The 25638-nt window shown below is 43.5% G+C and overlaps 1 protein-coding gene across 3 annotated transcripts in view; it reads right to left on the bottom strand.

Annotated features, from left to right (window-relative positions):
* The window catches only part of SDHB (succinate dehydrogenase complex iron sulfur subunit B), a 36669-nt gene that overhangs the window by 8749 nt on the left and 2282 nt on the right, over window positions 1–25638 (bottom strand). For 2 of the 3 annotated variants that reach the window (XM_033228135.1, XM_033228133.1), the window contains exons 2-5: window positions 17939–18066; window positions 6991–7076; window positions 2518–2654; window positions 1672–1788 (exon numbers count right to left, since the gene is read on the bottom strand). In XM_033228135.1, the coding sequence (XP_033084026.1) occupies window positions 1672–1788; window positions 2518–2654; window positions 6991–7076; window positions 17939–18066 (468 nt within the window). Of the gene's footprint in view, window positions 1–1671; window positions 1789–2517; window positions 2655–6990; window positions 7077–17938; window positions 18067–18322; window positions 18397–25638 lie in introns of those variants that run through there. The other variant, XM_033228134.1, reaches the window with a different exon arrangement.

The following is a 25638-nucleotide window of genomic DNA, read 5'->3' as shown; positions in this document are numbered from 1 at the left end:
ATCTAGAAAACCAAACATGCTCAGGGGAACTCTTCAATCCCTAATAGTATCCCAACTGGGAGATGTTCACTAGCTACGCATCAGTCCTGCCTAGGAATGCAAGAGGACTCGTTGGGCCAGAGGGCCTGGTTCAGCCTGGACTCTGGGATGCATGAGACTCTGGGAGGTAGAAACTGAGGGGCAGAGCTGCAGTCTGAGAAGAGTGGCTCTGAAGTCTCATCCCAGGCTTACTCTGACTTGCAGGCCACTGTGCTGACCCTCACTATCTCGATGGTGACGGACTGGGCACACTTACTAGGACTCCCCTTTTGTTCTTTTTTTTTTTTTTTTTGAGACGGAGTCTTGCTCTGTTGCCCAGGCTTAAGTGCAGTGGCACAATCTTGGCGCACTGAAACCTCCACCTCCTGTGTTCAAGCAATTCTCCTGCCTTAGCCTCCCGAGTAGCTGGGATTACAGGTGTAAGTCACCACACTCAGCTAATTTTTGTATTTTCAGTAAAGATGAGGTTTTATCATGTTGGCCAGGTTGGTCTTGAACTCCTGACCTCAAGTGATCTGCCCACCTCAGCCTCCCTAAGTGCTGGAATTACAGGTGAGCCACTGCACCTGGCCAAACTCCCCTTTCTTAACATTTTATGCGCAACGGGACAGGATGCTAAATATTTACCAAATCTTAAAAGGTAGAATTCATTTATTCATTCATACATCTGATACTTTTCATATATTCATATATATGTACATGTTTTAGAGACAAAATCTTGCTATGTTGCTCAGGCTGGTGTCAAACTCTCGAACTCCTGGGCTCAGGTGATCCTCTTACCTCAGACTCCTGAGTGGTTGGGACTACTGGTATGCACCACTGCATCTGGACTTTTTAAAAATTTCTATATATTTTTACAGTATTTACATAATATTTGTTGATAAAATAACATGCGCCAGGGCCTAGGGATCCAGAAAGGAAGAAGACACAGCCATTGCCCTTGGCCCTGTGCAGGTCTACAGCTGGGGCTCTGTCTCTACTTGGCCCCTTCCTACCTCCACGAGTATGCAGGGAGGGAGTGTGCAAATCAGAGAAGATTTCTTCGCAGAGCAGTAAAAGTAGTGTAGAAGAAGAAAGACTGAAAACTTGATAATGATGCCTCTGCTTTAAGATTTTATAGCTTGTACACGGGAATGGCAACTCCCAGACAGTCAGCAGGCCAGGAACAATCCCACCCCACAGATCACCAGAGGTGTATGAACATCGATACTCTGTTTTGCCATTAACATTTCACTCCCATTTGTAAAGCAGGATGGTGGTAGTTACAACTGGCCAGCACATGTGTTTCATTTTTCCCCCAGTGAGGGAACAGTTCTAACTTACTGGTCACCTTTTAAAGCCCAGGCAATTTCCATACTGGTTTATCTTGAAAAAGATGGACTGCAACACAGCAACCACCTGCCCCTGCAGGTGCGGCACAGGGGCTCTAGCTCCTTGGTCCACTCTGGGCCATTCATGGGTTCACACTACTTACCCGGCCCTACGAGGATGACTGCCCCACCCTTGTGCCAGTTCCTTTCCAGGACACACTAAATGGCTTGCATCAGCTCATGTTCCCTGACAAGTCACACTCCTGGCAAACATCTTTGCAATAAATTATTCAGATCAAAACAATAAATAGGGACTAATGACCAGTTTCTCACGCTCTTCTATGGACTGCAGATACTGCTGCTTGCCTTCCTGAGATTCATCCTTCTTCTTCAAATAAGGCTCAATGGATTTGTACTGAGCATAGAAGTTGCTCAAATCCTGTGGTTTAGAGGAAGAAGAAGAAGAAGAAAAGGATTAGATTCCATCATCACCTCAGCTTTATTTACCCCATTTCTTGGACACTGACTAGTCGTCCACTCTATGCCAGGCAGAAGCCAGACTTTTTTTCCTTTGTCACGAATATATGCAAAGATTACAAAAGGAGAAATGGTCACAATGTTAAGCATGGTTAGGAAACGTCTCCCTCACCTACCTGGGAAACCTGCCAATCCCACAGTCCTTTCTGCCCTTGAAAACACCATCAGCAAAGGTAGTCAAATATAGGGAGGCAGAAATTAAAGTAGAACTCATAAACAGCTGTTGCTTTCCCAACAGGTATTTTCCACATGATTTCTTTGTAGTTATGGCCAAATTATTCATTTCTGGGAATGTTCCAACTCTAAAATTCTGTGCCCTGTTATTCTCAAACAAACCTCACCAAATGAGCTGCTGGAGGATTTTCTAGGCATTTATCTTCTGTCATTCAAATTCTTTAATTAAACTCTGGTCACACTGTCTCAGATCTGGGGATTTTCCTAACCTCTCAGTGACACTGTGGTCCTCCTCTTGCCATAACATAGGAAATAGTCCCATCTATTTACTATCTGACTAGAAGAGGAGCCTTAAATACTCAAATCCTGCCCTAAAAAACTAATAGCATAATGCACATAGCACCACCCCCCATGCAAGCAAAAACAAAAACAAAAGCAGAGAGATGGAGAAACTCACGGGAACAAGGTCCTTTATCACATACATATGCGGAAGAGGGTAGATTTTTGAGACCTTATTGAGGTTGGTGTCAATCCTTCGGGTGCAAGCTAGAGTGTTGCCTCCATTGATGTTCATTGCACAAGAGCCACAGATGCCTGAAAGAGACACACATTTAACACATCCTCACCCATATCTGGAATCAGTCCTGCCCCAAATCCTTTCTTCTGGTCCTCCTTGCTCTGCCATCAGGGGCAGCACTGACACGGAACATGCCTCTGACAGAGGTGCCTGTGGCCTTTTCTCCCTTCTTTCCTTCTTCCTGCCTCGAATGTGGTTCTAATGGCTTGAGTTCCAAAAACCACTCTATGACCGTGTGGCAACCTTGAGGTTGGTTAGAAGCCACATGCCAAGGATGGCACTGGAGGAGGCCAGGGGCTTGGGCACTGCTGGCGTCATGGAGTTTCCACAGCAGTTCTAGCTCTATGTGTCAAGTGTTTTGAGAGAAAAATTAGCCTGTGCTTTTTTTTTTTTTTTTTTTTTAAAGAAACGGTCTTACTCTGTCACCAGGCTGGAGTGCAGTGATGCAATCATAGCTCACTGCAGCCCTCAACCCCTGAGTTCAAGTGATTCTCCCACCTCAGCCTCCCAACTAGCTGGGACTACAGAAGCAGCCCACCACACCCAGCTAATTTTCTGTAATTTTTGTACTGACGGGGCTTGTAGAGACAGGATTTTGTTATGTTGCCCAGGCTGGGCTTGAACTGCTGGGCTCAAGCAATCTGCCTGCCTTGGCCACCCAAAGCACTGGGATTACAGGTGTGGGCCACTGTGCACCCATCAATGTTTTTTTTTTTTTTTTTTGACAGAGTTTTGCTCTTGTTGTCCAGGCTGGGGTGCAATGGCGTGATCTTGGCTCACTACAACCTCTGCCTCCCTGGTTCAAGTGATTCTCCTGTCTCAGTCTCCCGACTAGCGGTGGGTGTGGTGACTCACACCTGTAAGCCTATGTTTTTTAAAGCCACTGTTATTTGAACACAAATCTAACAGATACAACACCCAAAAGTAAAGTAAATCAACACTGTCTTGGTCATCTTAAGGTTGAGGTGACCTGGATACAGATTATCAAGAAATAGCTCTTCGTTTTTTTCTTGGCTGAGTCTTGCTCTATCACCCAGGCTGAAGTGCAGTGGGGGAGTCATAGCTCACTGTAGTTCACTTTAGCCTCAAACTTCTGGACTCAAGCGAACCTCCACCACAGCCTCCTCGAGTAGCTGGGACTACAGGTACGTGCCGCCATGCCCGACGAATTCAAAAAAATTTTTTGTAGGTTGGGTGAAGTGGCTCACACCTGGAATCCCAGTACTTTGGGAGGCTGAGGTGGGCAGACCACTTGAGGTCAAGAGTTCGAGACCAGCTTGGCCAACATGGTAAAACCCTGTCTCTACTAAAAATATAAGTCGTGGCAGGCGCCTGTAATCCCAGCTACTCGGGAGGGTGAGGCGGGAAAATCACTTGAACTGGGGAGGCGAAGGTTGCAATGAGCCAAGATCGTGCCACTGCACTCCAGCCTGGGTGACAGAGCAAGACTCCATCTCAAAAAAAAAATAAAGAAATTTTTTTCTGTAGAGCAGGGTCTCACTTTATTGCCCAGGCTGGTCTCTAACTCACAGCCTCAAGTAATCCTTCTATTTTTGCCTCCCACTGTGTTGGGATTACAGGCCTGAGCTATCACACTCGACAGAGGTAAGGCTTTTCTACTTAAAATAAGCAGCATAGTACTGTGGGATTATGAAACCCACAAAAACTGACTCAGCATGGACTTCCCAAAGAGGAGAAGAATTAACTAATGTGAAACTGAGGCAAAGCAAAGCAAACTAAACAAAAAACATGCTGACTCAGGACCCAGACATGAGAATTTTCTTAGCCTGGACCTACTTCCTATATATGCAAATTTCCTGGGTATTTCAGAGTTTAAAAATGATTATGTACTCTAAACCTCTAGTGCCAGTCCTCTGAAGCTGTTTTTTTGAAGATCATTAGGTCAGAGAAACCTGATTGCTTGAGAAAGTTGCACTGGTTATCACCTTTTTTTTTTTTTCTTTTGAGATGGAATCTCGCTCTTTCGCCCAGACTGGAGTACAGTGGCGCGATCTTAGCTTACTGCAAGCTCTGCCTCCCAGGTTCAAGTGATTCTCCTGCCTCAGCCTCCTGAGTAGCTGGGATTACAGGTGCGTGCCACCACACTCGGCTAATTATTATATTTTTAGTAGAGACGGGGTTTTAACATGTTGGTCAGGCTGGTCTTGAACTCCTGACCTTGTGATCTGCCCGCCTTGGCCTCCCAAAGTACTGGGATTACAGGCGTGAGCCACCGCGCTTGGCCTCACCCTTTTTTTTTTTTTTTTTTGGAAAGGGAGTCTATGTTTCCCAAGCTGGTCTCAAACTCCTAGCCTCAAGCTGGCCTACCACTAGACCTTTCAAAGTACTGGGATCATAGGCGTGAGCCACTGTGTCCAGTCAGTTATCACTGTCATAAGACTAGAAAAGACAGTAAGACTCTCTCCCTCTCCTGTAAATCTTAGTAAGATTTAAGGAGAACACAAAGATGTGTCTTAAGCAAGAGACTGGATATTATCAATACATTTATGTACACCTGGCATCCAACTAGAGCAGTTTGCTTTTACAAGAAATGGCATAAAAATTAAAAAAATAAATCCAATGACCTTTCTCTCAAAAAGGCTCCCTGGGAATTCTCTTTCAAGATGGGAATTAAAAAAAAAAAAAAGAAAACAAGATGGGCATAAAAAGGAGCAGCAATTGATACAATTCTGCCTCATTTTTCTTTTAGTCCAGATGGGTCATACCTTATGTTCTTGGCTCTGAAAGAGACCTACAGGGAAAGGTTACTGAAAAGCATCTACCTTTCCTGTGGTGCCAGGACTTACATGGGGGAAGGCTGCTGTTTAACTGCTGCGGAATGTTCCCTGAACAGCAGGACTCAGCTGAACTATCATCATATCCATCAGCATTTGCAAAAATTAGATTTAAATAAGATTAGCTGAATCAAAACAGATGTCTTAAAAGACTTGAAATGCTTGAAATGTACAGTCGAACAGATAAAAAGCAATGGGCTGATATCTATACTGGCTTTTCCTTTTTTTTTTTTAGGGTTCTCTTAGAAAAAAGCTCAGTGTCCTCACAAAACCAAGTTACTCTCTGCTTTTGTTTTATCCCAGGTGTTCCAAGCCAAGTCAGTGCCTGAGAGAGCAGATCTGGAGTCTGAAGTCTGACAGCTTTGACTGACTCCTGCCTCTCAAGTCACTCTGTATGTGTCCTTGAGGAAGTCTGTTACCCTCTCTGGGCCTCTCCTTTAAATTGAAGGTCGATAATAAGCACACTCATCTACCTCATGTCCAGTGCACAGAACAGGGCTGGGCACACAGTCTGGCTCCACGGCCATCAGGTCAGTCGGCCTTCACGGCACCCCGTGCAATTTTTGCCATATCTGAGAACCACCTGAATCAACTTTCTTTAAAGTATCTCTTGAGTTTTCTTTAACTTGTTTGCTTAAATTCACATTAAAAAACCACTTATATCCCTGTTATACCATTATTAGTAATTATATTTTTCTCTTTTTTTGAGATAGTCTCGCTCTATTGCCCAGGCTGGAGTGCAGTGGCATGATCTCAGCTCACAGAAAACTCCAGCTCCGGGGTTCAAGTGATTCTCCTGCCTCAGCCTCCCCAATAGCCGGGATTACAGGGGCTCGCTATCACGCCCGGCTAATTTTTGTATTTTTAGTAAAGACAAGGTTTTACCATGTTGGCAAGGTTGGTCTCGAACTCCTGACCTCAGGTGATCCACCGGCCTCGGCCTCCCAAAGTGCTGGGATTACAGGTGTGAGCCATCGCACCCAGCAATAATTATATTTTTCTGATACAGAAAATAAATACATTGCTATTGATGTAGAAAATGTTGATCTGCACACTGCCTCAAATGGGCTTACGTGGTGCCAGCAGCACAAGTAACCACACGCTGAGGGAGACACTGTGCTAACCAATCCAGAACACAGCTACCAAGTACACGTCATGCTGGGAGCTGAGGGAGATGCGCACATCTCCCCTGCTGGACAAGCATAAGTGCCAGACAGAAACTCTCCACTGCTCCCTTAATACAAGAGCTCAGCAGCATGGAGGGTGCCAGCCAGCAGGTCCTAGCTAGGCCTTGAGGCGTGCAGCAGCTCATAGGGTCCGCCAGGTGCAGTAACCACAGGATAGAATGCTCCTAAAGGAAAGTAAACTCAGAAACCAGAACTTGCACCATGGTTAGAATTTTGGATGCATTTACCCAAGAAAAGGAACTAGGTCACACAGCAAGTTGCCCCAGCAGAGAGCTGCAGCTGTTTTCCAGATGTCTCTATCAGTTTTGGCCAGCTCAAGCCTCTTTGGAAGACCACAAGTATCTGGAGCCCAGCAGGAATGAAATGCTCACCTTCTCTGCATGATCTTCGGAAGGTCAAAGTAGAGTCAATTTCGTTCTTAATCTTGATTAAAGCATCCAATACCATGGGGCCACATCTAACAAAGAAAAATATCCAGTGGTATTTATGTAAAGTTCAACCTCCCTACACTTTATCATAATATAATCGGAGACACCTGGATGCATTCGCTTATCCATTTGGCCTTTTCAGGTCACCTTCAGAATTTGTTCCGTAGTTTTGTTTTTGCAGATTCTTACACATTTTAAGTACTGCACAGTTCTATTTTGAAAATCACAGTGGAAACATATTTCTAGGAAATGGAAAGCTAAAGTAGAAGTAGACAAGTATGAAACAACTTCCATACAGTGGCCAAGTTTTTGATTTTTACTTCTGAAGCTCCCTGCAAAGTTTTTCCAAATAATTTATTTCAAATTTTAGTTTGATTTTTAGGATTTAGACAATAGTTTTAAATAGTAATTAATAGTACATAACTGTAACAGAAGACATAGTACAGAGAATAAAAGACACCCAATCACTCACAGTCCCCTAATCAAATCACTGAGAGCCTCCTAGAACATATAAGGGCAGCGGCATGGTACTAAGCGCAGCATCCCTAGGCGTGGGACCTGGAGTGCAGGCCTGGCAGCCAAGAGCCTGGTCTGAACTCTGGCTGAGCCACTTACCAGCCTACAGGCAAATGATTTAATTTCTGCCTAGGCACTTCATCCACTGAGTGCAGAGAGCAGCACCTGCGTCTCTGGAGGTATGTTAATACACACGAGATCTTTAGAGCAGCATCTGACATATAAATCATAGTTTAACTATAATAATCATCATGTAGAAACTATGATTCTACGGAAATTACTCTCTGAATCTCAGTTTATCTGTAGAGTTAATATTTACAGCACAGGGTTATTGCGAAAATTACATAAAAATATGTAGTTTCCATAGTACCTGGCACATAGTAAGTGCTCCACAAATCTATTTTCTGGTTGCCACCCCTGCCCCCATTTCTCTCAGTAATTATCTAGCATGAGATTAAAAATATATTTAAAAATATGCCATTTCTTTTAGCATTATCTCTATTCCATTTTTTTTTTTTTTCTTGAGACGGGGTCTTGCTCTGTCACCCAGGCTGGAGTACAGTGGCACGATCTCAGATCTGTAACCTCTGCATCCTGGGCTCAAGAGATCCTCCCACCTCAGTCCCCCAGTAGCTGGGACTACAGGTGTGCGACACCACACCCAGCTTAATTTTTGTAGAGATGGGATTTCGCCATGTTGCCCAGGCTGGTCTCAAACTCCTCAACTCAAGTGATCCTCCTGCCTTGGATTCTCAAAGTGTTGGGATTATGGGTATGAACCAATGGTGTGATCTTGGCTCACTGCAACCTCTACCCTCCGGGCTCAAGTGATTCTCCTGCCTCAGCCTCCTGAGTAGCTGGGATTACAGGTGCATGCCACCACACCCGGCTAATTTTTGTAGTTTTAGTAGAGATGGGTTTCCCCATGTTGGCCAGGCTGGTCTCAAACTCCTGACCTCAAGTGATCCACCTGCCTCAGCCTCCCCAAATGCTGGGATTACAGGTGTGAGCCACTGCGCCCGGCCCATTATCTGTATTTGTATCAGCAACATGCAGACATCCTTTCTGCTGGACCTCTGCTAACACTGGGAATTGGAAGCTTTAAAAACCTTTGCTATTCTCATACTGGCGAAGTGTTATTGTTTTCAGTGTTTTAAATTGAGATTTCTGAATACTACAGAGGTTGAATGTTTGTCATAAATTTACTGATTTTTCTTTATTTCACAATTATTTATTGAACATTTACTCTGCCAGGTTCTGTTCTAGATGCTGGGGATGCAGCAGAGAATAAAAGAGACGATACCACCTGCCTGCACAAAGCTCTGTTCCAGAGGACTCATTCTAGACACTCAGTCTGTCCACATTCTTTGCCTCTGTTTACCGGGGTCTTAAGAATTCTTTTTCATGATCTGAGGCTCTCATATATTATATCTGTTGCTATTTCTGCTTCCTCCCTCACTGTCAATAGTAATTTGCTATTTGACTCCTACTTTTGGTAATGGAATTTTAAACATACATGAGTTAAATGTTTACATTAATAAAGGTGGCTGTTTTTTCTTTTACAACATTATCTATCACTTTTTTTTTTTTTGAGACGGAGTCTTGCTCTGTCGCCCGGCCTGGAGTGCAGTGGCCGGATCTCAGCTCACTGCAAGCTCCGCCTCCCAGGTTTACGCCATTCTCCTGCCTCAGCCTCCCGAGTAGCTGGGACTACAGGTGCCCGCCACCTCGCCCGGCTAGTTTTTTGTATTTTTTAGTAGAGACGGGGTTTCACCGTGTTAGCCAGGATGGTCTCGATCTCCTGACCTCGTGATCTGCCCGTCTCGGCCTCCCAAAGTGCTGGGATTACAGGCTTGAGCCACCGCGCCCGGCCTATCTATCACTTTTAAGCCTAAATAGACCACTGCCCTTCCTGAGGTCTGATACTTTACATTTTCTTCTACTTAAAAAAAATTTTAAGTTACTCCCCTAAAACTGCAAAAATTTTATCAGTTGTCCCAAATCACTAAATCCTTTTTGCTTCTTATTTGTAATACCGTTCTCCCATATTTAATACTGGGATCTCAGATAAAATTAAGACTGTTTTGTTGCTACATTTTTATTCTAATAATCTGTCTGTTCTTGTCCTAGCATATTTTAAATAACAACAACCAGTCTGTTTTTTTTTTTTTTACATTACAAAGGCTAATATTTGCATCTTATAAAAATTTCAAATTGGCCAGGCGGGTGGCTCATACCTGTAATCCCAGCACTTTGGGAGGCTGAGGTGGGTGGATCACGAGATCAGGAGATTGAGACCATCCTGGCTAACATGGTGAAACCCCATCTCTACTAAAAATACAAAAAATTAGCCGGGCGTGGTGGCATGTGCCTGTAGTCCCAACTACTTGGGAGGCTGAGGCAGGAGAATTGCTTGAACCTGGGAGGCAGAGGTTGCAGTGAGCCAAGATCGCACCACTGTACTCCAGCCTGGGCGACAGAGTGAGACTCTGTCTCAAAAAAAAAAAAAAAATTCTCCTGCTTCAGCCTTCCAACATGCTGAGATTACAAGCACGAGCCACTGCGCCTCCCTAAGGTTTTGTGTTACAAGATTACGTTATTTATGAGAGATGGGTTTACTTCTTCTTTTCCAATTTCCTTTTCTTTCTTTTTCTTGCCCAATTTCCCTGGCTAAGCCTCCAGTAAAATTTTGAATGGCTGATGTTAGCATATAAAATAGAATTATTCGTAGCCACTGAAATACACACATACAAAAATTAGTATTTTGCATATTGACCTTACATCCTGCAGCCTTGCTAAATTTACTTACTCTTTTAGTTTTGTAGACTTCCTGAAATTTTCTATATAAACAATCATGTTGCCTGTGACTAGAGTTAGTTTAATTTCTTCCTTTATAAGCTTACATATGCCTTCTACTTCTTTTACTTGCCTTTGATGGACTGGCTAGAAGCTTCAGTACAATGTTGAACTCAAAAACAGAGTGGACAACCTTCCTCGTTTCTGATCTTATGGGGAAAGCGTTCAACATCTCACAAGAAAGTATGCTATTAGCTGTGGTTTTCAGTCTTCATCTGGCTGAGGAAGTTCCCTTCTTTTCCTATTCGCAGTTATTATTATTTAAATAAAATTAGGACTATTTCTTTTAATTCAAATTCCTTATAGTTTTATTTATTTATTCTGTTAAAATATACACACTGAAAATTATTTAACCCATTATCATTTTTAAAAATTGTGGGCCGGGCGCGGTGGCTCAAGCCTGTAATCCCAGCACTTTGGGAGGCCGAGACGGGTGGATCACGAGGTCAGGAGATCGAGACCATCCTTGCTAACACGGTGAAACCCCGTCTCTACTAAAAAATACAAAAAACTAGCCGGACGAGGTGGTGGGCGCCTGTAGTCCCAGCTACTCGGGAGGCTGAGGCAGGAGAATGGCGTGAACCTGGGAGGTGGAGCTTGCAGTGAGCTAAGATCCGGCCACTGCACTCCAGCCTGGGCAACAGAGCGAGACTCCGTCTCAAAAAAAAAAAAAACAAAAAAAAAATTGTGAATTAGTGTTGAATCTTGCCAAATGCTTTTCTGCATATATTAAAGCAATCAAATGGGGTTTTCCCCTTTATTCTGTTAATATGATGAATCACACTGATTTTCAAATGTATTTATTTATTTACTTATTTTGTACTTTTTCTTGCATTTAAACAGCATATAGTTGGGTTTTGCTTCTCTTAAAAAAATCTATTTTGACACTGTTGGCTTTTTAACTGGAAGTATTTAATGGTTTTTACATTTAATATAGTTATTGACGTGGCTGGATTTAGGTCTATCATTTTACTATTTGTTCCATCATTTTGCTGCTGTTCTCTTCTTCCCTTCTTATTCTAATATTTTTAGACTAAGTAAATATTTTTAGAAATCAATTTTAATTTATATATTGGTTTTGTAGCTATATCTCTTTGCATTTAAAAAAACACTCTTGGCTGGGCATGGTGGTTCACACCTATAATCCTAGCACTTTGGGAGGCTGGCGCAGGAGGACTGCTTGAGCCCAGGAGACCAGCGTGGGCAACATAGTGAGACCCTGTCTCTACCAAAAAAAAAAAAAAGGGCCGGGCGCGGTGGCTCAAGCCTGTAATCGCAGCACTTTGGGAGGCCGAGATGGGCGGATCACGAGGTCAGGAGATCAAGACCATTCTGGCTAACCCGGTGAAACCCCGTCTCTACTAAAAAATAAAAAATAAAAAAAATTAGCCGGGCAAGGTGGTGGGCGCCTGTAGTCCCAGCTACTCGGGAGGCTGAGGCAGGAGAATGGCGTAAACCCGGGAGGCGGAGCTTGCAGTGAGCTGAGATCCGGCCACTGCACTCCAGCCTGGGCGACAGAGCGAGACTCCGTCTCAAAAAAAAAAAAAGAAAAAAAATTGGCCAGGCATAGTGGTACATGCCTATAGTCCCAGGTACATGGGAGTCTGAGGTGTGAGGATTGCTTGAGCCTAGGTCTCAGGAAGGGAGGATTGCTTAGTTGAGCCTGGGAGGGTGTAATAAGCTATGATCATGCTACTGCATTCCAGCCTGGATGACAGAGTGAGGTCCTGTCTCAGAAGAAAAAAAAAAATTACTCTAGAATTATAACTTACATAATTTACATCTTTAACTTTTTGTACCTGTTTAGAGTTACTATTGTGCCACTTTATGTAATGCAAGAATCCTGCTACATTATTATAGGCCTATTTACCTGCTGCTCCCAGCCCCTACACTATAGTTATCATATGCATTACCTCTATGTGAGTTAATAAATACAATATCATAACTTTGCTTTAAACAGTCATATCAATTTTAACAAAATTAAGAGGAAGAAATCCATGTTCAGCTCTCTTCATTCCTTTTCTAAGAGCCAAGTTTCCACCTGGTATTGTTTTTCCTCAGCCTAACTTCCTATAGCATTTCATGTAGTACTGGTCTTCTGGCCATGAATTCTTTTCCTTTCTGTTTATCTGAAAATGTTTTCATTTCATAATCATCTTGAAGAATCTTAGCTGACAGTTTTTCTTTTAGTACTTTAAAGACGCTATTTATTTCACTGTCTCCTGGCCTCCAGTTTCTGATGAGAAGTCAGCAATCTTTCATATGGTTTCCTTGTATGTAACGTGTTGTTTTTCTCCAGCTGCTTTCAAGATTTTCTCCTATTTTTGGTTGTCAGCAACTTGACATCATGGAGCAGGGAATAGTTTTATTTTTATTTACCTAGTTGGGGTTCACTAAGCTTCTTGGATACGTAAGTTATGTCTTTCATGGGCTGACGAAATTCCTGGCCACGAGTTCTTCAAACATATATTTATTTTGCCTTTTCTTTCTCTCCATTTTTTCTGGAAGTCCAATTACATGTGTGTTAGGTCCATCCATCTACTCACCCATCCATGGTCTTGCTCTGTTGCCCAGGTTGGAGAGCAGTGGCATAATTATAGCTCATAGCAGCCTCTAAGCTCAAGCTATCTTCTCGCTTCAGCATCCCAAATAGCTAGGACTACAGGTATGTGCCACTATGCCTGGCTGATTTTTCAAAGAAAAAATTTTTTTGGTAGAGACAAGATCTCACAGGTTGCCCAAGCTGGTCTTGGACTCCTGGCCTCAAGTGATCCTTCTGCCTTAGCTTCCCAAAGTGCTGGGATTACAGGCATGAACCACCATGCCTGCCCTAGCCCTTTTGATGCTGTTCCATAGATCACAGGAGCTCTTTCCCTTTTCAAAAATCTTTCTTTTTCTTAAGAACAGATAATTTCGGCCAGGCGTGGTGGCTCACATCTGGAATCCCAGCACTTTGGGAGGCCGAGGCGGGAGGATCACTTGAGGTCAAGAGTTCAAGACCAGCCTGGCCAACATGGCGAAACCTTGTCTCTACTAAAAATACAACAAATTAGCTGGGGTGTGGTGGTGCACATCTGTAATCCCAGCTACTGAGGAGGCTGAGGTGGGAGAATCGCTTCAGCCTGGAAGGCAGAGGTTGCAATAAGCCAAGATTGCGCCACTGCACTCAAGCCTGGGTGACACAGCAAGACTCTGTCTCAAAAAACAAACAAACAAACAAAACCCCAAAAACAACAAAAAAATTAGATAATTTCTATTAATACTTTCAAGTTTGCTGATTCTTCTTATTGCCATTTCCCATCCGCTGTTAAAGCCATCTGGTGAATTTTCCTTTTCAAACACTGCATTTTTCAGTACTAGATTTTCCATTTGGCTTTTCAATAGTTTCTATTTCTCTATGGAAATTTCCTATTTCATTATGAGCATAATTTCCTTTATATGTGAGGAAATTTTAAAATTATTTAAACTCCACTGGGCTCAGTGGCTCATGCCTGTAATCCCAGCACTTTGGGAGGCTGAGGTGGGTGGATCACCTGAGGCCAGGAGATCAAGACCAGCCTGGCCAACGTGGCGAAACTCCAACTCTACTAAAAATACAAAAATTAGACGGGTGTGGTGGCGGGTGCCTGTAGTCCCAGCTACTCAGGAGGCTGAGGCAAGGGAATCGCTTGAACTCGGGAGACGGAGGTTGCAATGAGCCAAGATCACACCAGTGTACTCCAGCCCAGGCGACAGAGTGATAACTCAGACTCAAAATAAAAAAAAATTAAAAAAAAAAAGAAAAATTAATATGCTGTAGAGAATCTGGATTGTATTATGTTTTTCTGAAAAGTGTGGATTTTAAAATTTTACACAGGCAATTAATATGGCTGAACGCAAGATTTGGGCAGAGTTCACGAACAGCATTTAGTGCTCCTCCTCTGTGGTTCTCTTCTTTCCAGGCTTTCCCCCTCATTTCCCAGTGGTTGTGGAAGCCCCAAAATGTGTCTTCTCATTATTCAAGCTAAGATTTTTTTTTTTTTTTTTTTAGAGACAGAGTCTCACTTTGTTGCCCAGGCTGGAGTGCAGCGGTGTGATCTTGGCTCACTGCAACCTCCACCTCCCACATTCAAGTGATTCTCCCCCATTAGCCTCCCGAGTGGCTGGGATTAGAGGTATGTGCCATCATGCCTGGCTAATTTTTGTATTTTTAGTAGAGATGGGGTTTCATCATATTGGCCTGCTTTGGCCTCCCAAAGCGTTGGGATTACAGGCGTGAGCCAATGCACCCAGCCGGATTGTGGTTTTCCATCCAACTGTTAGTCCCGTTACTTCCCATACCAACTTGGACTTGTCTTCGGCAAAATCATGTAACAGTAAAACGGTAATTTGTCCAATGCCACTTCACTCTTCCAAGTGTCAACTCTCCTCCAGTGTCTGCCCACTCTTGGTCCTTCTCCACTGTTCAGGCAGTTGTTTCTTACATTTCGTCTGGAGTTGATAATTGTTATTTGTAGAAGGGTTAGTCTGATGAGAGCTACTGTGCCAAAATTGGAAATGAACCCAAAGATTCTTTAAATTTTTTATCATTAAATAATAATTATGGGCCGGGTGCTGTGGCTCATGCCTGTAATCCTAGGACTTTGGGAAGCTGAAATGGGTGGATTGCTTGAGCCCAGGAGTTTGAGACCAGGCTGGGCAACATAGTGAAACTCCATCTCTACAAAAAATACAAAACTTAGCTGGGTGTGGTGGCATGTGCCTATAGTCCCAGTTGCTCAGGAGGGTGAGGTCGGTGGATTGCTTGAGCCTGGGAGGCTGAGGCTGCAGTGAACCATGAGCATGCCCTTGCACTCTAACCTGGGTGACAGAGAGACCCTGTCTCAAAAAAATAGTTTTAACTTTAACTCTTCCAGTTTTAGCCACATTCTCTAAGTTTTGATTTGCAACGTCTTTATTTTCTAGGTATCTGGCAATATTTTTTATGTGTTCCTGATCAAATAGGCAGTTAGAAATGTACTTTTTATTTTCTAAGCAGTGGCGTTTTTTATTAGTTTATCTTTTTGCTTTTTTTTTGAGACACAGTCTTGCTCTGTCACCCAGGCTGGAGTGCAGGGGTGAGATCTCGGCTCACTCACTACCTCCGCCTCCCAGGTTCAAATGATTCTAGTGCCTCAGCCTCCCAAATAGCTGGGATTGCAGGCACCTGCCACAACACCCAGCTTATTTTTATATTTTAGTAGAGACAGGGTTTCACCATGTTGGCCAGGTTGGTCTTGAATGCCTGACCTCAAGCGATCCACCTGCCTCGGCCTCCCAAAGTGCTGGGATTATAGTTGTGAGCCACCGCGCCCGGTAATAAATACTAAATTAATTTATTTAATTTAAATAAATTAAATTATATTTAATTGAAATATAAACTAAAAAAATTTATATTTTTAATATGAGTTCTTAGTTTTATTGTATTTTGGTCCAAAAATGTGGTCTATGCAATTTCTATTCCTTTGAATTTTGCTGGGGATTTTTAGTTGCTGAGTATTTGAAAATTTTGTCTATTTAAGCAGGTTATATATCAATTAATGCTACCTCATTAATAGCACTTATGTGTCATCACAGAAAGTCAAAATAAGCATTAAGAGTATTCGTGGTTTTCAAACTTTTTTTTGGTGCCACAGAAGCTTTTGTTTGAAACAAATAAAACACTTATTCACTCACACATAAAACAGATCAGAGAACAGTTCTGGTTGTACGGGGGCATGGAGTGGAGCAGCAGGAGGCTAGAGCCTAGCTTGCTAGATTCTTTGTTTTCTTTGGCTAACTGTGGAGTTCCCTAAAAGTGAAAGATGCTGGAAGAAGAGTAGTTTTGAGAGATGTGATGTGAAGAAGGACTCAACCTGCTACTGCTGCTTCTGACGATGGAAGCAGAGGCCAAGAGCCAAGTAGTGCGGCAGTCTCTAGAAGCTTGAAACAGCCCTCAGCTTACAGTCAGCAGAATAACAGGGACCTCGGGCTCACAACCACAAGGAACTGCATTCCGCCAATAGCCCAAATGAGCAAAAAATATTTTCCCCTAGGCTCCAGAAAGGAACGCAGCCTGCTGACATCTTGATTTTAGTCTGATGAGACTATACCAGTCTTTTGACCTACAGAACTGTAAGATAATAAATTTAGGTTGTTTTAAGTCACTAAATTTGTGGTAATTTGCTCTGACAGAAATAGAAAACTAACACACAAGTCCAATTTTTAACATTTTAACCACATCCCTACCTTGTCCATTCTAGGCAAGTTTCTGGCAGTTCTGTTATTATTACAGAAAACACAGGTCCAGATGTGTAAGATATAATCAATACATTCAGCATTAAAAAAATGGTAATATGCTGAATGTGCATAAAGTTAACTGTACCAGTATTTCTAGAAGTTTGTCATATTTTCTTTTTTTTTTTTTTTTTTGGAGCGGAGTTCGCTCTGTCGCCCGGATGGAGTGCAGTGGCCAGATCTCAGCTCACGCAAGCTCCGCCTCTGGGTTTCGCCATTCTCCTGCCTCAGCCTCCCAGTAGCTGGGATACAGGCGCCCGCCACTCGCCGGTAGTTTTGTATTTTTAGTAGAGACGGGGTTTCACCGTATTAGCCAGGATGGTCTCGATCTCCTGACCTCGTGATCCGCCGTCTCGCTCCCAAAGTGCTGGATTACAGGCTGAGCCGCGCCCGGCCAGTTTGTCATATTTTCATTTGGGAATTATTTTGGTATTATTTTTCTTTTTCTTTTCTTTTTTTTTTTTTTGAGACGGAGTCGCTCTGTCGCCCAGGCTGGAGTGCAGTGGCCGGATCTCGGCTCACTGCAAGCTCCGCCTCCCGGGTTTACGCCATTCTCCTGCCTCAGCCTCCCGAGTAGCTAGGACTACAGGCTCCCGCCACCTCGCCCGGCTAGTTTTTTGTATTTTTTTTTAGTAGAGACGGGGTTTCACCGTGTTAGCCAGGATGGTCTCGATCTCCTGACCTCGTGATCTGCCCGTCTCGGCCTCCCAAAGTGCTGGGATTAGGGCTTGAGCCACCGTGCCCGGCCGGTATTATTTTTCTGAATCAGGTACCAACCTCATTCTTTTTTCTTTTTTGGAGACAGAGTCTCGCTCTGTTGCCCAGGCTGTAGTGCAATGGCATGATCTCAGCTCGCTGCAACTTCTGCCTCCTGGGTTCAAGTGATTCTTGTGCCCCAGCCTCCTGAGTGGCTGGGATTACAGGTATGAGCCACTATACCCAGCTAATTTTTGTATTTTTAGTAGAGACGGGGTTTTGCCATGTTGGCCAGGTTGGTCTGGAACTCCCAACCTCAGATGATCTGCCTGCCTGAGCCTCCCAAAGTGTTGGGATTATAGGCGTGAGCCACTGTGCCCAGTCCAACCTCATTCTTGTTTTAAAAACAACAGATTCCAGAGCCACCAGATGATCTCGGATTTTTAAGCCTTCCAAGGGAGTGAAAAGCATGTCCCTAAATCAAATCAAGAAGTCTCCTTCAATACCTGGCTTTCACAGAGATACTCACTTATTAAGGTCAACTTCGTAAGTCTGCATATGAGGTTTGTCTCCAGCCTTGTCTGGGTCCCATCGATAGATGGCAAATTTCTTGATACGGGGAGCTGCGGCTGCAGCTGTCTGGGCTCCTCGGGAGGCCTGAAATTTTTAAAAGTTCACAAAAAGGAAAAAAAATTAGAAATGCAAGATAATTCCATTTTGCTGGCACAACAGATGTAATGCTGGATATAAACTCACACATTACTGATATATAATCTTCTTGGAAAAGGCAGTCATTCAATATCCAACAAGTATTAAGCACCTATCATATGCTAATATATCAGACATGGTATTAGGGGCTAGTGCTACAGCACTTAATAAAATACACAAAAACCTTCTTCTTCACAGAACTTACTTTGTAGTGAACAAGAGTTAAGTTAAACATTCACAATGAATATAAAGAGTAATACTGACAGGAAAGTACAGGGAGCTCTGGATGAATACAACAGAGACTTCAATGAGTGTAAGAGTCAGAGAAGGCTTCCTCAAGCGACATCTAAGTGGTGGCTTGACAAACCAGTATTGAGGGGAAGGAGTGTGGGGTGTGGTCTGAGGGTGGTGGCTCATGCCTGCAATCTCAGCACTTTCGGAGGCAGAAGTGAGAGAATGGATTGAGCCCATGAGTTTGAGACCAGCCTGGGAAACAGGGCAAAATCCCAACTCTACAAAAAATAAAAATTAGCTGGGTGTGGTAGTGTGCGTCTCAGGAGGCAGAGGTGGGAGGACTGCTTGGGCCCGAGAGGTTGAGGCTGCAGAGAGCCATGATCATGCCAATGCACTCTAGCCTGGGCAACAGAGTGAGACTCTTTTTCAAAAACAAAAAATAAAAAAAGAAAAAGAAAAAGAAAAAAAGAAAGAAAAGACTATATTCCAGGCCTGCTAATTTTTAAAATAAACTGATATAGAAAAGTAAAAACTCGGAGGGTTAATTGACTAATTACAAAAAGATGCAGTGGTGTTTATTACTGAGGCAGGAGAAGAGCGTTTGGAGACAGAAAGCCTTCACTACAGCCTCTGATTCATCTCAGGCCAAGTCTTCATTTGCATAGGGTATAACCAATAGGAAACCCCTACAGAGTACTTAAATCCCAGAGACTGTGCAGCTGGGGCTCTTGAGCCACTTGCTGGATCCCACTCCCACTCTGTGGAGTGTACTTTCATTTCAATACATCTATGCTTTCGTCTTCTGTTACTTTGTGTGTTTTGTCCTATTCTTTGTCCAACATGCCAAAAACCTGGATGACTTGTGGTCAAGACCCTCACCAGTAACATTATTTCTTGTTAAAATTCCCGTATTAACTATAGCTAAAAATACAAACATCAGCTAACAGTAGAAAAGAAAATATACAAAGAAAATGAAAGTTGCCTGTAATCCCAGCACTTTGGGAGGCCGAGACGGGCGGATCATGAGGTCAGGAGATCGAGACCCTCCTGGCTAATACAGTGAAACCCCGTCTCTACTAAAAATACAAAAACTAGCCGGGCGAGGTGGCGGGCGCCTGTAGTCCCAGCTACTCGGGAGGCTGAGGCAGGAGAATGGCGTAAACCCGGAGGCGGAGCTTGCAGTGAGCTGAGATCCGGCCACTGCACTCCAGCCTGGGCGACAGAGCGAGACTCCGCCTCAAAAAAAAAAAAAAAAAAAGAAAATGAAAGTTAAGATGAAAATGTTTTACCTTATCACCAAGCTGGCTAAAATCATCAACAAAAGGAAAGCCATTTCTACAAATGTTTTTCACCAGGAACCCCATTTTGTAAACTGACACGAACACCCAATGCCACCTTGCGGTATTTGGAAGTGAGAAGAGGAAAGATTCCTAAAGGTATCAACTACAGTGGTCTTTGCTTGCTTAATGTCCCATTTTTTGGGGTCTTTTTTCTGTGAGATTTAATAAGGTATAATTCAATATAATAAAATTCACTAGTTTTAAGGGTATAATGTGATGAGTTTTGACAAAGCAATGTAATCCTACCACAATTACAACAGAATAATTCCATCCAAAAAGGTCTTTTGTGCCCTTGATAGCAAACTTAAGTCCCCTTTCCCTACCCTGAGCAACTGATCAGCTATCATCACGAATCTGCCTTTTACAGAATTCATGTAAATGGTATCATATGGTATGTAGTCTTGTGTCTAGCTTCTTTCACTCAACATAATGCTTCTGAGATTCATGTATGTTACTGCATATATCCATAGTTAAATGCTTTTTTAAAAATCAACCTATTTATTTATTTTTGAGATGGAGTTTCACTCTTGTTGCCCAGGTTGGAGTGCAATGGTGCGATCCTGGCTCACCGCAACCTCCGCCTCCTGGGTTCAAGCCACTCTCCTGCCTCAGTCTCCCGAGTAGCTGGGATTACAGGCATGCGCTACCAGGCCTGACTAATTTGTATTTTTAGTAGAGACGTGGTTTCTCTATGTTGGTCAGGGTGGTCTCAAACTCCCAACCTCAAGTGATCCGTCTGCCTTGGCTTCCCAAAGTGCTGGGATTACAGGTGTGAGCCACCATGCTCGGCCAACCTTTCTACTTTTTAATAATAATAGATTCATATGCATTTATAAAAAATAATACTGAGGCCAGGTGCAGTGGCTCACACCTGTATCCCAGCACTTTGGGAGGCCAAGGCAGACAAATCACTCGAGGTCAGAAGTTCAAGACCAGCCTGGCCAACATGGTAAAAATCCATCTCTACTAAAGATACAAAAATTAGCCCATTGTGGTGGCACATGGCTGTAATCCCAGCTACTTGGGAGGCAGAGGCACTTGACCCCAGGAGGCGGAGGTTGCAGTGAGCCAAGATTGCGCCACTGCACTCCAGCCTGGGCGACAGAGTGAGACTTTGTTTCAAAAACAAAACAAAACAAAACAAAGAAAATAATACTGAGACTCCACATACTCTTCCCATCTGTAATCCCAGCACTTTGGGAAGCCGAGGTTGGGAAATCACCTGAGGTCAGGAATTCAAGACCAGCCCAGCCAAAATGGTAAAACCCCATCCCTACTAAAAAGACAAAAACAAATTAGACGGGTATGGTGGTGTGCGCCTGTAATCCCAGCTACTTGGGAGGCTGAGGCAGGAGAATCCCTTGAACTTGGGAGGTAAAGGTTGCAGTGAGCTAAGATTGCGCAACTGTACACCACCCTGGGTAACAAAGCGAGACTCCATCTAAAAAAAACCAAAAAAAAAAAGACAGGGTTTTGTTCTGTCACTGATTGTGCAGTGGCATGATTACAGCTCACTGCAGCCTCAACCTTCTGGACTCATGCGATCCTCCCATCTCAGCTTCCCCAGTAGCTAGGACTACAGGCATGCACCACCATGCCCAGTTAGTTTTTTCATGTTTATTTTTGTAGAGATGGGGGTCTCACTATGTTGCCTAGGCTGGTCTTGAACTCCTGGCCCCAAGTGATCCTCTGCCTGGCCCTCCCGAAGAGTTAGGATATAGGCATGAGTTACCATGCCAGGACCCACATATTCTTTATCCAGTCTCCCCAACAGGAACATCTTGCAAACTAGCACATCACCACAACCAGAATGCTGACCGTGCTAGTCAAGATACGGGACATTCCCATAAGCACAGAATCACTAACATTGCCCATTTATAGCCCTGTCCACTTCCTCCCACCCTCCCTCCCCTGTACTCCTTAAGCCCTAGCAATCATTAATCTGTTCTCCACTTCTCAAATTCTGTCATTTAAAGAATGTTATATCAATATAATCATCTAGTATGTAGCCTTTTGGCATTGGCTTTTTTCATTCAGCCTAATTCTCCGGAGATTCATCCAAGTTGCTGTGTACAGCAATAGCTTTTTTCTTGTTATGGCTGAGTAGCACTCCACAGTACAATGTACCACAGTTTGCTTAACCATATAACTACTGAGGGACGTTGGGGGTGTTTCTAATTTTTGGTGACATGAATAAAGCTGAAATGAACATTTGTGTACAAATTTCTGTGTGAACGTTAAGTCTTCATTTCTCAGGATAAACACCCAGGTGTGTAATTGTTGTGCTGTATGGTAGCTACAAGTTTAGTTTTTTTTAAGCAACTGACAAAACTATTTTCCAGAGTAGGTGGCTGCTGTGCCTGAGGCAGGTAGTAGGGTAAATGGGACAACATGCCTTTTAAAAAATGGGGCTACTTCAAGTTTTTGCCTTCTAATTTGGACGTTTTTATTTTTCATTTTTTAAAAAAATATTTATTTATTTATTTGAGATGGGGTCTCACTCTTGTCCCCCAGGCTGAAGTGCAATGGCGCAATCTTGGCCCACTGCAACCTCCACCTCCCGGCTTCACGGAATTCTTCTGCCTCAGCCTCCTAAGTAGCTGGGACTATAGGTGCCTGCCACCACGCCCAGCTAATTTTTATATTTTTAGTACAGACGGGGTTTCACCACGTTGGCCAGGCTGGTCTTGAACTCCTGACCTCAGGTGATCTGCCCGCTTTGGCCTCCCAAAGTGCTGTGATTACAGGTGGGAGCCACTGTGCCAGGCCTTTATTTTTTATTTTTATAGACATATGGTCGAGCTCTATTGTCCAACCTGGAGATCATGGCTCACTGCAGCATTAAACTCCTGGGCTCAGGTGATCATCCTGACTCAGCGTCCCAAGTAGCTGGGACCATAGGTGCACACCATCATGTTTAGCTAATTTTTGTAGAGACAGGGTCTTGCCACGTTGCCTAAGTCGGTATGGAACTCCTGGGCTTAAGCAACCCTCCCACCTCAGCCTCCCAAAGTGTTGGGATTACAGGTGTGAGCCACTGTGCCTGGCCCTAACTTGGACTTTTTTTTTTTTTTTCTTGGGAGAGTCTCATTCTGTTGCTCAGGATGAGCAGTGGTGTGATCTTGGATCACTGCAACCTCCACCCCCTGGGCTCAAGCAATTCTCGTGTCTTAGTTACCCAGGTAGCTGGGATTACAGGCAGTGCCACCATGTCCGGCTAATTTTTGTATTTTTAGTAGAGACAGAGTTTCACCATTTGGCCAGGCTGGTCTCGAACTCCTGGCCTCAAGTGATCCACCTGCCTCGTCGTTCCAAAGTGTTGGGATGACAGGTGCGAACAACCAGCCCAGCCCCTAACCTGGCTTTAAACAGAATCTGGGACTGGAGTATAACCCCCTAGTTCTTTTTTTTTTTTTTTTTTGTGAGATGGAGTCTCACTCTGTCGCCCAGGCTGGAGTGCAGTGGCGAGATCTCAGCTCACTGCAACCTCTGCCTCCTGGGTTCAAGCGATCCTCCTGCCTCAGCCTCCCGAGTAGCTGGGATTACAGACGCGTGCCACCATGCTGGGCTAATTTTTTTGTATTTTTAGTAGAGATGGGGTTTCACCGTTTTAGCTAGGATGGTCTTGAACTCCTGATGTCGTGATCCAACTGCCTCAGCCTTCCAAAGTGCTGGGATTACAGGCGTGAGCCACCATGGCACAACCCCCTAGTTCTAAAGCCTGATTAGGTATTGTCAGTGGGCAACAGGCATCAGGCTCTATCAAGCTGGGTGTCAGTCCCACAAGGTCTGTGGGATGACTGTGATTACCTGCAATGTTTTCCCTTCAACATTTCTTTATAATACTTAAATATCTGTTTCATGTTCACTCTACACAGATAATCGATCGTGTATTATCTTTCCAAAAGAGATTAAGTTTGTATTAGAGCTAATTTAAATTTTTAAAAAGTCTTATCATATGAATGATATGAAATAAGAGCAATGCCAGGATGTACTACACTGACTATCTAAGTCAATGTATCCCAACATTAGTTTTGGGGTGCCCCAAAATATCATTTTTTTTTTTCAGTACAACTAATTTAAATTTGTTTTGTGTCAAAAATGTATTTTATAGGCCAGGCGTGGTGGCTCATGCCTGTAATCCCAGCACCTTGGGAGGCTGAGGCGGGTGGATTACCTGAGGTCAGCAGTTCGACCAGCCTGGCCAACATGGTGAAACCCCATCTCTATCAAAAATACAAAAAAATTAGCCAGGTGTGGTGGCGGGCACCTGCAATCCCAGCTACTCAGGAGGCCGAGGCAGGAGAATTGCTTGAATCTGGGAGGCGGAGGTTATGGTAAGCCGAGATCGCACCACTGCACTCCAGCCTGGGCAAAAGGGCGAGTGCGACTCTGTCTCAAAAAAAAAAAAAAAAAAAAAAAGGTATTTCATACAACATTTGGTGGGGCAAAGGGGGTTTACCAGAATGAAAGAAGATTCTGAAATAAAAATCACCAGAGGTGGTCATGGTTCTGAAAGTGATGGAGCTTTGTTCATCTTGAGGACTGTACAAAGAGTTAATTCTCAGGATTATGTTATCTGTGATCCACCAAAAAATTCGCTGAATACATAAATCTAAAAATTTGCCACACTTCACTCATTGAACCTTTATACTATGTCACACACCGTGCCAAATAATCTCTAATCTTTATAACATTTCTATGAAAAATGTTATATTGTTCCCAGTTAAAAGATGAGGATAGGATCATATAGCAACACAGGTCATTTGATTCAAAAACCGAAGCTTTTAGCCTTATAACTAGTAGTGAAAATGCAAACATAAAATGGAACAGTGCAAAAAGATAATTCCATTTCACAATGAGATCCAAGGAACAAGAGAAGTTGTTACTCTAGGCCGGGCACAGTGGCTCAAGCCTGTAATCCCAGCACTTTGTGAGGCTGAGACAGGTGGATCGCGAGGTCAGGAGATCGAGACCATCCTGGCTAACACGGCGAAACCCCGTCTCTACTAAAAAATACAAAAAACTAGCTGGGCGAGGTGGCGGGCGCCTGTAGTCCCAGTTACTCGGGAGGCTGAGGCAGGAGAATGGCGTAAACCCGGGAGGCGGAGCTTGCAGTGAGCTGAGATCCGGCCACTGCACTCCAGCCTGGGCGACAGAGCGAAACTCCATCTCAAAAAAAAAAAAAAGAGGAGTTGTTACTCTAATCATACAATGAGACTATATGATTTTCTCCCCTTGTTACCTGTCCAGCAATTTATACTACAAATCCATAATGAAAGAGGGCCCCTTGAAAGCATTTTTATGTTAATCTACAACACGAATGAGTATTCAAGGCAGAAAGTACATTCCTAGGAAATCTTCGATAATATGAACTTCATAGTTTATAATTTAAGCAAGGTAAGCAACAACTGAACTGAGAAAGGTGTATTCTGAATGGTGCTGAAGGCTGGTTGTTGTTTCTCTAGTAAAGTGTCTTCAGGGTGCAGGCTTGGAGTTGGATGGAGTGGATAAAGATTTGGAGGTCAGAGAAGAAGGTGGGGAAATAGAGAGGAAGAAGGCAAAAAGGACTGTATGAAGATAAGACTGAGTAAAATACAGGTGCAGGCTTGCTGAAAAGTGTGACTGGTGATGCTTCAAATCCAAGCTCTATCACTTACTAGCTGTGTATTCTTCTGCAAATTACTAACTTTTATGATTCTATTTCTTCCTTGGTAAAGGGTGGGTAGTATTAATAACTGCCTCATAAATAACCGGGGGGGGTCAAGCTTCTAGCATAGCCCAGAAAGTAATTTTTGCTCTACACGATTGGCAACCTCATCGGTCTTTGTATTCTTCTGATTTGTAGATATGTATCCTAGTCCTGCCAGCCTAAGGAACAAGATGCACATTACATTTTTTTTTGAGACTGAGTTTCGCTCTTATCACCCAGGGTGGAGTGCAATGG

Source organism: Trachypithecus francoisi, unplaced genomic scaffold, assembly GCF_009764315.1.
Source record: "Trachypithecus francoisi isolate TF-2019V2 unplaced genomic scaffold, Tfra_2.0 Lachesis_group12, whole genome shotgun sequence".
Taxonomy (NCBI): Eukaryota; Metazoa; Chordata; class Mammalia; order Primates; family Cercopithecidae; genus Trachypithecus; species Trachypithecus francoisi.
This window is presented reverse-complemented; position numbering and strand designations above follow the sequence as displayed.